Genomic DNA, 13735 nt, shown 5'->3' with positions numbered 1-13735 from the left:
TACCCCTCAGATTTGCTGTGAATCTAAACCGTTCTTTAAAAAAAAGTCTATTTAAAAAATACATATATAAATTTATACTTAATATTTTTTTCTTTCCCCTTGATATAATTTTTTTTTCCTTCTGGATTATCATTACAATTGTAGTAATTCATACAGCCCATGAAAGTCAAATAATGACCAAACAGTATGACGTATTAGAAGGACTTCTCCTGTGATGCTAGGTAGGTGTTTCTGGTACCTTGAGCTATCTAATGGACAATTTGTCCCCTGGGGGTTTTATTCCTCGTGGCAACATATTTAGTAAGATTTTTAAGGGGAGAGGTATACTTGTCTTTTGCTGGATGGGAGAAGGGCCACTGGGCAAGGGGAGGACGAAAATGAGAACTGTGACTACTAGCGACTTCTCTGCAAATCAATTTTAGGAAAGAGAACTTAAAGTTGAATTATGTAAAAACCTTGTATGTTCACGACACCACGAAAATCTTCACGTGCCCTCCGGGGAGGGGCACTCCAGGTCGAAGACCAAGGCCTTAAGTCACCTCTCAGCAAGCTCCAGAGGCCTTTTGGCCATCCCACTCCCTGTTCTAGGGCGACCGCGCCCCCGCCTCGCTGCGACCGCCCAGACGCCGCTGCGTCCCCGCCCCTTCCGGCGCGCGAGGTTTGATTCCCTTGGCGGGCGGAAACGGCTAGAGCGTGACCGTCCAGAAAGTTTGTAGAAGCTCTCTGCGCTCGCCGCTTCGCTTCGGACGGCAGGCCCGCGCGTCTGTCTTTCTGCCTGGCCCAGTCCCTCCCGGCCCTCCGCCCTCAGGTCAGTGTGTCCCGCGTGGGTGAAGGCTGGGGTTCCGGCCGTGCGCGGCGCGGGGGACAGCGGCTTGGGCCCAGAGTGCTCCTGGCTCACAGGAGACTGGGGAACTTCACCGGAGTCCCACCTTATGAGCACGGTTCCTTGGATGAGATAGCCTTTCCGACCCCTGGTTTTCTCCTCTGTAAGTGGGATAGGGATCGTATCCGCCTCCGGGTTATCGGTGAGGTAAAGCGCTTGCCACCTAGGAGGCTGTGGTAGATGTGAATTCCCATTCCATGTTTCCATGACACTGACGGTCTCCGGGAAAGTTCAAAGAAGGGTTTCGAGTTATTTCTGTTCGTACGAGTCAATTTATTAGGCAGTTCAGTAAAAAAGGAAATGGGTTATGTCTTATCACCCCCTTTTCAGAGTCCAAATCCTTCCTTTTCTTTCACCTTCCCAAAGTAGTGGCTTAAGAGGCTTAACACTAAAAGGGGAATATGCACCGAATGCTATAGCACTAAAAGGAGTGACCCACCGAGAGACCAGTGGGAAAAAGGGAGACTTCCAAAGGAGGGCGTCCCAGGAGAGTGATCAGGCCTCTAGCTCCTAGGATGAATAATTGTCCTTGAGCTTCACAATTGGTATTTCTCCTTGGTAGTGGAAAGGGGGAAGGTAGTGACTGGAGTTTTGCTTAGAGCCCAGTGTTCCTAACTTTTTTGTTCATATTTTGGTTCTATCTCTGTGTTGTGTGGGATAAATCAGAAACATCCTTACTGCACCTTCTTGGGCGTGTCTCACCAGTGGATCTGTCCTTTCAGTATTTCTACTATGGACTAACCAGATGGCCACATCAGTCCCTTACTACCTTTGGGAGTGAATGCCTCTTTACTGGTGCTCCCAGAAGCCTCTGCAAGGGAGCAGGACAGTACGTTAATTAAATGCATTACAAGGCCACATTATATGCCATTCTGTATTTTACTTGTCATTTGAAATATCCTCAGCATCAGTGTCATACCAAGCTCACTAGATAATGTAAATGTATTACACAGCATGTAATAGCATAGCCCAGATAAGACTATGTTGGTAGGAAAATGCCCCCAATTTGTTGCTATCTTATAAAATTTACTGATAAACTTTCTCCCACTATCTAGGCAATTCCTTCTTTCCTCAGAAAAGTTCAAGATCCCAATTGTATATAGCTCCAGTTCTTCTACTTAGTCACATTCAGAAGGACATTCAGGTGTCTGGGGTCTAGTTTCCTTCTTCATTATCCACAGTTGGGAGGCTGTCTTCCACATTGACTGATCATATACTTCCTTTAGCAGCAAGTGGGTTACTCCAGTCAAAAGTCTTTCCTGTGTTCTGTATTTCCAGACTCTAGAGGATAAACAGGGAGAGCACTTCAGAATATTTAGAACCAGCTCCACTTCCACAAAATTTAAAAGCCAAGTAAAATCTGCTATCATTATAGCAGTTTTTCAATGTAAACACCAGTTTTCTTACACAGTAGCAAAAATGATGTTCCCTGGATTCAGTAGATACAATTTAGGGCCACATTGGTATTACTCACCTAAAGACATGGTGTGATTTGAGGGAAGGGGATAGATTAGAAAATGGAAGGAAGAAAAAGAGGAGGTGTGTGATTTAGTCTTACACTGGTGTGAGTTGATCTCTGCTAGTTGACTGGAGGCCATAACCTGAAAGTTCAAAACTCATTTGGGAAAACTCTGTCAAGAAGTTAGTTATGACACTCTTATATCCCTATCTGGGAAAATGAATTCCAATATCATACCAATTGCTTTCTCTTTCTGAGTGTGGCAATTTGAAATAGCCCAGTCCTTTGTATGGAGTTTAGGCATGTGCAGTGGTGGCAATTAGGAGTCTTATTTATACTTCCTAAGGCCTGCTTCTTTCCCTTTGTCCATTTCCATCTCATGTTTTTTTGTTTGTTTGTTTTTGTTTTTATTTTTTGGCCGAGCTCCGCAGCTTGTAGGATCTCAGTTCCCTGACCAGAGATTCAACCCAGGCCATGGCAGCGAAAGCCGGGAATCCTAACCATTAGGCCACCAGGGAACTCTCTCCATCTCATGGTTTTTAAACTTTGAAATGTCTGTTTGTGTTTCCTCTTTAACCCCTGTGTTCTGAATACCCCAATACTGCATTAGTTGGAGCTTTGCTCTCTAAGGAACCTGATAGCCTACTGCTATAAAGCAGACCACTTTCTAAAAAGATTTTTAGCCTAACATTCCCGCATTTCCAAAGTCCTGCTCATTCTCTTCTCCATCATCAGAATCCCAAAGATTTCTTAGCCTTGTGTTGACCTCTATACATTTACTGCTATTTTTGACTGTTTTAAAAATTCTCAGTCCTGTGATTCCTGTCTTTTGGGGGTGTGGTTCCACTTCATTCCCAATTTGCTCCAATAACAAATGCCCTTTAAAAGGTTTCTGAATTAGTAAGGATATTTCTAATCCTGTGTCTCAGGTGCCCAGGGAGAATAAATATGTCCTCTGTGCTGTCTCCTTGCCTGGAACAACTTTTGCCACTCCAGTGGAAGCGGAAATATTTCATTTTATATCACCAGCTTTCCGCTAGTATCAGGACCTGACTTTGCTTCCTTTGTTTGCCTATGCTGTTCATGCAGATTCAGCTAGATTAAAAGTTCCACCTGCTTATTAAGTTGGTCCAATGCCACCTCTTCCTAGGAAATGACTAATATTGTTTATTGGATCAGAATGTCTTTTGCCCATGATCTTTACCTTTCTTGCTATTTCAGCTTTGACATTGCTACTAAAACCTTTTTTTTTTAAGCTGATTTTTTTCTTGGGTTTTGATATTTTTCCTTCCAGAACTTCTGCTCTAGTGTTCATTGCACTGACCGAATTTTTGAAGTCTTTTTACTTGCTAAATAACATACCTTTTATCTCCAGGTAAAATGATTCCTGGAATCAGAGTGCTTTAGGCATTTTGTAAGGAAATTTAAAGGGATCTTAAAAAAAAAAAAATCCTCTGTCTCTTGGGCTTTTGATGATTTAATTCATTTTTTTCTCCACCTCAGTTTAAGAAGATTACCCATCTTCATTGTAGCAAGGACCTTCCCTATTGCTCTGTCTTTTCCTTTATAAACTCACCACAGTCCTGAGGTTGAACTCATACTCTAGGTCTTCCAAAGTCATACCGTTATTAAGGTTTAATAACATTCTGGCTACTCAGCTCTGGATGAGCCAGGATGAAGGACAGAGAACTTGAAAGTAGTAAACATGGTGTTGGCCACTTAACCAATCCCAGAGCCTTCAGCAGACTTGCTAAAGCCCTGCCTGTTGTTGAAGGGAGACTGTCTGGCTCTAGAAATGAGCACTAGCACCAGGTTTCCACTACTGAGAGGCATTAAGATGTATGAGTTTTGACCTTTCCAGGTAGAACTTTGCCCAAGTCCCAGTTGGCTATGCATATATTTACCTAATCTTTCTAAGTGTTACAGAGAGTGGGGTCCTGGGATCTTGAACTCTGTGGTGCCATACCTAGTCCATTGCTAGGGCGCAGAAGGAGATTTGTGCACAGGAGTCAGACCAGGCAAAGGAGTTTATCATTAGCTGGGTCTTGGACTCAAAGCTCTTTGTGAACTCTAGAGCCCTTGGTGTGCTGTGCTGACTCAGTGACCTCCACTTCCCTGGGTCCCTCTGATTCCTGCGTGGCTTTCTAAGGAGTGTGGAAGCATCTCTTTCCAAGGTTGAAATCTCAAGTCCTGTCCTGTCACACTAGCCTCTAAGAGCTTAGAGAAACTGTATCTATATAGGTTCAGAGAGCTTGCACCCCATGCCTACCTATAAGAAAGCTCCACTTTGCAGTACCTAACCTCAGGTCCTAGGACTTAATCTACTTAACCTGTATAGGAGCACTTCCAAATTTATTTAGAAATCTACTTCCTAGAAACTTTCTTTTTAGTAGTGTTGCTTTTTTCCTTCCTTCTTGGCTTCCATGAAACTGTATTCAAATTCTTGCTTTTCTAATTGTTATTGCCATGCTCTTCCTCTTGCCACTTCTAGCTATAGGTCTGGTATGCGTAAGGCCTTATCTGTCTTAATTGTCTGTCTTTCACTTTACAGTCTTTACTGTAATTGATTTTGTGTGTGGTGTGAGGTAGAGATCCAATTTTCTTTTTTCCCATATGCGTAACCAATTGTCCCCGCTCCAAATCTGCATTTCCTTTTCCTGGTACCTCTGAAAGCAGTTTCAATTCAGTACATGTCAGCCTTTTCTTCCTCTGGGATCTTTTCACCTAAATTCCCTCTTTCTGGAATGCTCTTCCTCTCATTCTTTTTGGGTTAACAATTCCTGTTAAGGCCTATCAACCACAGACCTTTAGGGACACATCTGTAATTAAAAAACAATTAGGTATACTTAGCTTGCTGCAGCGAGAGAAACCATACACCGTAGGATCTTGGGCATCTCAGTAAGAGTGAGTTGAAAGGGGCTTACAGGATTTAGGCTTGTGCTGGGGAAGCAAGGACCAGTTTTTTGTTTGTTTGTTTGTTTGTTTAGTTGCAGCATGTGGACTTATTAGTTGTGGCCTGCAGGCTCTTAGTTGTGGCGTGCGAACTCTTAGTTGCAGCGTGCATGTGGGATCTAGTTCCCCAACCAGGGATCGAACCCAGGCCCCCTGCATTGGGAGCATGGAGTCTTACCTACTGGACCACCAGGGAAGTTCCAAGGACCAGTTTTGGAATGGATACTGTCAAAGAGCAGGAGCATTTCAGCATTTGGGTATCTGAGGAAGCAGGAAGTGGGAGGAATGAGGTAGTGCTGAGGATGTCCTTGGTGAGAAAGCAGCAGTCTGTCAAGTAAAGGAACATATCATTTTAACTGCTTCATATAGAAACATTGTTTACATGGTCCTGCACAGTTCCTATTGGAAACATTGTTCAAGTTTTGATGAGAAGGGCTGATTTTCTTTTTCTTGCTTCTCATTCTTTGAGTTAGATCTTGACTTAAACGTTACCTTCTCAGTGACCCATTCTAATCACTGTTGCTTATTTTCTCCAGTATTTATTACATATTGTTATTTATTTATTTATTTATTTATTTATGGCTGTGTTGGGTCTTCGTTGCTGCATGTGGGCTTTCTCTAGTTGTGTTGAGCGGGGGCTACTCTTTGTTGCAGGGCACAGGCCTCTCATTGCGTTGGCTTCTCTTGTTGTGGAACACGGGCTCTAGGCATGTGGGCTTCAGTAGTTGTGGCACGTGGGGTCAGTAGTTGTGGCACATGGACTTAGTTGCTCCGAGGCATGTGGGATCTTCCCAGACCAGGGATCGAACCCGTGTACCCTGCATTGGCAGGCGGATTCTTAACCACTGAGCCACCAGGGAAGCCCTTTATTACAAATTATAATTATTTAATTCGTTGTCTGTTAATTTTCCTTTTGTCTTCTCCACTGGAATGCAAGATCTATGAGGGCAGGAACCATATTTCTTCCCTGTTATAGCCTTGGTGCCAAGTGCAGGTCACTGTTGCTCAGTAAACACATCTGTATGGATAAATGAATGAATACAAGAAAGTTCAGAGTTAATAGTCTGATTGCATTAGCAGTTCTGCCAGATACACTGCTAATCTCTAGTTAAAGTCAACTAGGAGCTTATCCTCCCCAAATAAGACAAAGCTGGTATGAATATGACCTCATGTGTACTCACCCCATGGTGTTTTGTAATTCTAGTTAATTTTAAAACTCAGGAAGACAAAAATCAAATAAGACCTCCTAAGACTTTTACAACTAATTATTTATTATTTATTTATTCATTTACTTATTTAATTTTTATTTTGTATTGGAGTATAGTTGATCTACAATGTTGTGTTAGTTTCAGGTGTTAGTGATTCAGTTATACATATACATATAACCATTCTTTTTCCATACTGGTTATTACAGAATATTGAGTAGAGTTCCCTGTGCTATATAGTAGGTCCTTGTTGTTTATCTTTTTTACATATAGTAGTGTGTATGTGTTATTTTTATAAATTATTTGATATATACTTAAGAGTATAGGGACTTCCCTGGTGACGCAGGGTTAAGAATCTGCCTACCAATGCAGGGGACACAGGTTCGATCCCTGATCTGGGAAGATCCCACATGCAGCTGAGCCTGTGTGCCACAACTACTGAAGCCCACCCACATGCCTAGAGCCCATGTTGCGCAACACGAGAGGCCACTGCAATGAGAAGCCTGCGCACTGCGACAAAGTAGCCCCCGCTCGCCACAACTAGAGAAAGCCTGTGCACAGCAACAAAGACCCAACATGGCCATAAACAAACAAACAAACAAATAAATAAATAAGAGTATATGTAACACACGTAAGTTGTGAAGCATAATAATAAAATATGTATCTCATTACATGTATCTTAAAATTATATATCATTGGAGTCTTAATTTGCATATCCCTGATGACTAATGAAATTGAGCCCTTTTTTCATGTTTTTATTGGTTATTTGTGTTTCTTTGTGAAATGCCTTTTTATTTCATTTGCTTATTTTTCTGTGGGGTTGTCTTTTTCTATATTGTTGTGATGGAGTATATGTATTCTGGATAAAAGTCCACTGTTATAAGTGTTGCAAATATTTTCTCATATTTATGTTGTTTTTTTCTTAAATGATGTCATTGGATATGCAGAGGTTCTTAATTTCAATGTTATTTAATATTTATTTATTTATTTAAATAATGCTAGCTTTTTAAAATTTATCTATCTATCTATCTATTTATTTATTTTTTTATTTTTGGCCTTGCCACATGGCTTGTGGCAGTTTAGTTCCCCGACCAGGGATTGAACCCAGCCCTCGGCAGTGAGGGCGTGGAGTCCTAACCACTGGACTGCCAGAGAATTCTCTAGTATTATTTTTTATGATTAGCACTTTCTGTATCTATTTAAAAGATCCTCTTCTATCCTGAAATGATGACAATATTCTATTAAAACTTTTAAAGGCTTACCTTTCATATTTAGGTCTTTATTTGATCTGCAATTGATTTTTATGTATGGTGTGAGATAGGAATCCATTTTTTTATATGGCTAATCAGTTTTTCCAGTATCATTTATATGCCTAAGACTTATTTATGTTTGTAGTTACAAGAATGAAGGAGATAGTCTCTCCTTTTTTTTTTTTTAATACAGTAGCTCTATTTTTATTTTTTAGGGATCTCAATAAGAATGAAGGAGATAGTCTCTTAATAGTTCCTTTTTTGATCATGTACTGTTTTTGTTTTTGTCTTCCAGGTTCTTTTTATAATTTTGAGTAAACTTCCAGGAGGACTATGAAAGATTATGATGAACTTCTCAAATACTATGAATTATATGAAACTGTTGGGACAGGTAATTATTTTCTTCTTGGAGAGGATAGGTCATCTATTTGAGAGTATAGTATATTTGGGCAGCCAAGAGCTTTTTAGCCTAACTTATGTAGTTTTAAAATTCTTCAACCTATTTTAGTAAGAAAAAGTGGAGCAAGAGAGAGGAGAATTGTAGGAGGGGCCTTGTGGTTCATTTTATTTAGAAGTAAAGTCACTAGAGAGTTTTGAGCCAAGTAGTGGTCTGACCTTTTGTTTTTAAGGTTCACTCTGGCTGCTTGGTTGTGAAAAGACTGGCTGGGAGAGGGCAAAGATGGAAAAACATAGATGTTAGGAGGTTATTGCAATAATTTAGGTGAGTGATACTGGAGATGATGGTGACTTGGATGGTGACAGAATTGAAGGTAGTGAGATTCTGTGTATAGAAAGGGATGGGATTCTGTATACAGACATACACACACATGTACATTTAAGTATAGTTTATTGAGGCATAACACATAGTAAAATAAGCAAAGTGTACTAATTTTGATGGAGTTTTTGTACACATTTACCCGTATGTTCCCTGCTCAGATCAGGACATAGAAATTTCCAGTCAGTGCCTGCCTCCTTTCTCCCAAGGTAAACGTTAATATATTTTTGAAGACAGAGCCAGTGTGATTTGTTGGAGGGTTGGATATGTGGTGTGAGACAAAAGGGAGGGGCTAAAATTGGCTTCTGGATTTTTGGCCTGAGCACCTGGGAAGATGGAGTCGCCATTTACTGAGATGAGGAAGACCATGGGAGGGACTGCCAGGAGCTTCTTTTTAGAAGTACTAAGTTCGCAGTTTCTTTTAGATAACCTAAGTGTAGACATTTATCCAGCTTTTGAGCCAGTTTTGAAACATACTTGCTTATTTTTACAGTTTTGACACTGAATGGAAATTTCATATTACTTGTCTTTTGTCTCTCCAACTTTATATTGTGTTCTGGCAATGTTAATTATAAAGCAGGTTTAATTGCAATGTTAATTATAAAACAAAGTTCTAAAGAATGAATTCTTTTTTCCTACTTCTTCATTGCAAAATTAACGATATCCTATCATGGCAAAGAAGAGTCTTTAGTTAGTCATTGGATGAGGAGAGGTTAGGATCATGGCCAGCACTTTGGAAGCAACAAGAAGAAAGGGCCACACACTTCAGGAAAATATAGATCAATAGACCCTTATAAAAGTATGTGGAAAGGTATTTGTGCCTGAGTTCTCAGTTTGCTCTGATGATGATATTTAAGTTAGTTTGCTTCTCTTTTCATGATACATTTTCCCATACTTAGGTGGCTTTGCAAAGGTCAAACTTGCCTTCCATATCCTCACTGGAGAAATGGTAGCTATAAAAATCATGGATAAAAATGCACTAGGGGTAAGTTTAACATTACTTAAAAAATATTTATAGATCAGTTTTGTGAATTAAAACTTGAATTTGCTCTAATGTTCTAGTTACTGCTCTTTTATTAGAATAACATTTCCATAGCCAGTTATGTATAAATCTATGGTTTTAAAAAGTAATCTGGGGACTTACCTGGTGGCGCAGTGGTTAAGAATCTGCCTGTCAGTGCAGGGGACGTGGGTTCAATCCCTGGTCCGTGAAGATCCCACATGCCGCGGAGCAACTAAGCCTATGCACCACAACTACTGAGCCTGCACTCTAGAGCCCGCAAGCCACAACTACTGAAGCCCATGTGCCTAGAGACCGTGCTCCTCAATGAGAGAAGCCACCACAATGAGAAGCCTGCGCACTGCAACAGAGTAGCCCCTGCTCGCCGCAACTAGAGAAAGCCTGTGCATAGCAATGAAGACCCAGTGCAGCCAAAATAAATAAATAAATAAATAAATAAATTAAAAAAAAATGTAATCTGGGGAAGGGGTTACTTTGTTCTTAATTTTAATACAAGGCAATGGCACATATTTGAAGTCGACAGGGTCCATTTTTCTGCAGTTGTTTTGTAGTCTTGTAGGTGTTTCTGGGTATTGATATGTCCCTTCTTTATCTTCTCATGATATCCTTACTAAATGTTGATCTACTTTATAGTATAGATCGTTCTTATGTCCCAAATTTTATTCAGGAATAAATTTTATTCAAAATTTATTCTAACTTTTATTAGAAATTATGAAATCCTTTTCTTAATCAGCCTTTTTTTCCTCTATATGAATGCTTCTAGGATTGAGTTGCTCATTACCTTCTAAAGCAGCCCATTTAATTTGTGATCTTGGCTATAATGTGCATAAAGTTTTCTGTTTTTCTATTAAGGGAAGATCTGTCTCTTTTGATGGTCTTTGGGCATTATATACCCTTCCCAGTGTTTGAAGTCATCCTGAGTGGTCTTTTTTTTTTCTAATTCTTTCTACCACCCCTTGTATTGTTTGGTTTCTATGCTTTGTTCTGGTCTCTTTCTGCTGAGAATTCACTAGTCTCTTAGTATGCATCTGTGATTGTTTCTTTTTTTGGAGATAAATTAAAAAAATTTTTTTTAAATCTTTTTTTGTCCTCTGACCAAAAATCTCTGTTAAGGGCTTCCCTGGTGGCGCAATGGTTGCGCGTCCGCCTGACGGTGCAGGGGAACCGGGTTCGCGCCCCGGTCCGGGAAGATCCCGCATGCCGCGGAGCGGCTGGGCCCGTGAGCCACGGCCGCTGGGCCTGCGCGTCCGGAGCCTGTGCTCCGCAACGGGAGAGGCCACAGCAGAGGGAGGCCCGCGTACCGCAAAAAAAAAAAAAAAAAAAAAAAAAAAAAAAAATCTCTGTTAAAAAAAGTTTTTTATTCTTTGCGATTGAGTTAGCATTATAATTATTATTAGTATACAGTTGAGTAAAACAGCGCAAACATTTTATGTGTTGATAATTATCAAACATAAAAATCAGTTTACTGAAAATGCATCTCTATATTAGACACGTTGGACTTTTATTGGGGTCTCTCTTGTTGTTAGGACGAGACAGAGTTTAATATCAATTGTTACTTTATTTTTAAGGATGGAAGTGCTGATTAACATACATAAATTAGTCAAAGAGAATATGTTTTGTTATAATAATGTCACTCAATTCTTTGAACTCCTTCTGAAATATATGCCAAAATCACACAATGATCTATATCAGAAATTATTTTTACTAACCTATCAACTGACAATTCAGGCTCTCCTTCAATATTTTTGTTTTCAGTGCTCAATACCGTATTTATTAAACTAATAAAAAGGTATTAAAAAACATTTTTCTTGAGCATTTAAACATTGGTTACAAAACTGATTAATTCCCTTAAGCAATTTCAACTGCAGTTATAACTTTAGTATGACTTATTTACTTGGACTCAGCAAACACTTAAATAGCAGACAAAATGTGAACTGTTATTACAAAATGCATTACCACGTCAGTACTCAAAACTTATTCTAAAGCATCAATATGATGATATTAATTCATTATTTCTAAACTTGTTTTTGTATTTTTTTTATTGTTACTATGCTTATTTTAGTTACTTCCTGGGACTTTAAAATATTTTGATTACTTTCAGGGTTTTAGTTATCAGACTCCCACATCCCCCAAAAAAGAAGAAAATATTATATCAAAATAGCCAAAGTTACAGTTGATTCTTGGTTAAGAACTAATACCTGGTTGCATGGCCCTAGATAATTGGATATTAAACCACAGATCATTAGATCAAGTTCCCTTTTTTTTTTTTTTTTTGCGGTATGCGGGCCTCTCACTGTTGTGGTCTCTCGCGTTGCGGAGCACAGGCTCCGGACGCGCAGGCTCAGCGGCCATGGCTCACGGGCCTAGCTGCTCCGCAGCATGTGGGATCTTCCCGGACTGGGGCACGAACCCGTGTCCCCTGCATCGGCAGGCGGACTCTCAACCACTGCACCACCAGGGAAGCCCTCAGTATGCTTCTTAATGGACATTGCTGAGACCGAAGTGGTAGCCAAGGCATGTACACTGAGTAGTGTTTCTGTCATTTTCCTTGTTTGGAATGCTAACCTTCTAAAGGGAGTCTGAGATTATTTTAATTTTTCTGGATGTTGTACTATTGCCCCACATTGAACTTGTTTTTCATAAAACCCTCAAGGCCTTTTTAAAATGTACACACAAATAAGTTGTTTGTTTTTTTTTGCGGTATGCGGGCCTCTCACTGTTGTGGCCTCTCCCGTTGCGGAGCATAGGCTCCGGACCCACAGGCTCAGTGGCCATGGCTCACGGGCCTAGCCGCTCTGTGGCATGTGGGATCTTCCCGGACTGGGGCACGAACCCGTGTCCCCTGCATCGGCAGGCGGACTCTCAACCACTGCACCACCAGGGAAGCCCTCAGTATGCTTCTTAATGGACATTGCTGAGACCGAAGTGGTAGCCAAGGCATGTACACTGAGTAGTGTTTCTGTCATTTTCCTTGTTTGGAATGCTAACCTTCTAAAGGGAGTCTGAGATTATTTTAATTTTTCTGGATGTTGTACTATTGCCCCACATTGAACTTGTTTTTCATAAAACCCTCAAGGCCTTTTTAAAATGTACACACAAATAAGTTGTTTGTTTTTTTTTGCGGTATGCGGGCCTCTCACTGTTGTGGAAAAAAAAAAAAAAAAAAAAAAAAAAAAAAAATCTCTGTTAAAAAAAGTTTTTTATTCTTTGCGATTGAGTTAGCATTATAATTATTATTAGTATACAGTTGAGTAAAACAGCGCAAACATTTTATGTGTTGATAATTATCAAACATAAAAATCAGTTTACTGAAAATGCATCTCTATATTAGACACGTTGGACTTTTATTGGGGTCTCTCTTGTTGTTAGGACGAGACAGAGTTTAATATCAATTGTTACTTTATTTTTAAGGATGGAAGTGCTGATTAACATACATAAATTAGTCAAAGAGAATATGTTTTGTTATAATAATGTCACTCAATTCTTTGAACTCCTTCTGAAATATATGCCAAAATCACACAATGATCTATATCAGAAATTATTTTTACTAACCTATCAACTGACAATTCAGGCTCTCCTTCAATATTTTTGTTTTCAGTGCTCAATACCGTATTTATTAAACTAATAAAAAGGTATTAAAAAACATTTTTCTTGAGCATTTAAACATTGGTTACAAAACTGATTAATTCCCTTAAGCAATTTCAACTGCAGTTATAACTTTAGTATGACTTATTTACTTGGACTCAGCAAACACTTAAATAGCAGACAAAATGTGAACTGTTATTACAAAATGCATTACCACGTCAGTACTCAAAACTTATTCTAAAGCATCAATATGATGATATTAATTCATTATTTCTAAACTTGTTTTTGTATTTTTTTTATTGTTACTATGCTTATTTTAGTTACTTCCTGGGACTTTAAAATATTTTGATTACTTTCAGGGTTTTAGTTATCAGACTCCCACATCCCCCAAAAAAGAAGAAAATATTATATCAAAATAGCCAAAGTTACAGTTGATTCTTGGTTAAGAACTAATACCTGGTTGCATGGCCCTAGATAATTGGATATTAAACCACAGATCATTAGATCAAGTTCCCTTTTTTTTTTTTTTTTTGCGGTATGCGGGCCTCTCACTGTTGTGGTCTCTCGCGTTGCGGAGCACAGGCTCCGGACGCGCAGGCTCAGCG

The 13735-nt window shown here is 39.6% G+C and overlaps 1 protein-coding gene across 2 annotated transcripts in view; it reads left to right on the top strand.

Annotated features, from left to right (window-relative positions):
• The first annotated feature begins 679 nt into the window (after positions 1 to 679).
• MELK (maternal embryonic leucine zipper kinase) overlaps positions 680 to 13735 on the top strand; it is an 84850-nt gene continuing 71794 nt past the window's right edge. Inside the window, exons 1-3 of one of the 2 annotated variants that reach the window (XM_007127530.4) lie at positions 680 to 808; positions 8045 to 8140; positions 9424 to 9509. In XM_007127530.4, coding sequence (XP_007127592.1) covers positions 8083 to 8140; positions 9424 to 9509 — 144 coding nt within the window. In that variant the 5' untranslated portion in view covers positions 680 to 808; positions 8045 to 8082. Of the gene's footprint in view, positions 809 to 8044; positions 8141 to 8416; positions 8471 to 9423; positions 9510 to 13735 lie in introns of those variants that run through there. The other variant, XM_055087094.1, reaches the window with a different exon arrangement.

Source organism: Physeter macrocephalus, chromosome 9 (assembly GCF_002837175.3).
Source record: "Physeter macrocephalus isolate SW-GA chromosome 9, ASM283717v5, whole genome shotgun sequence".
Classification (NCBI taxonomy): domain Eukaryota; kingdom Metazoa; phylum Chordata; class Mammalia; order Artiodactyla; family Physeteridae; genus Physeter; species Physeter macrocephalus.
This window is presented reverse-complemented; position numbering and strand designations above follow the sequence as displayed.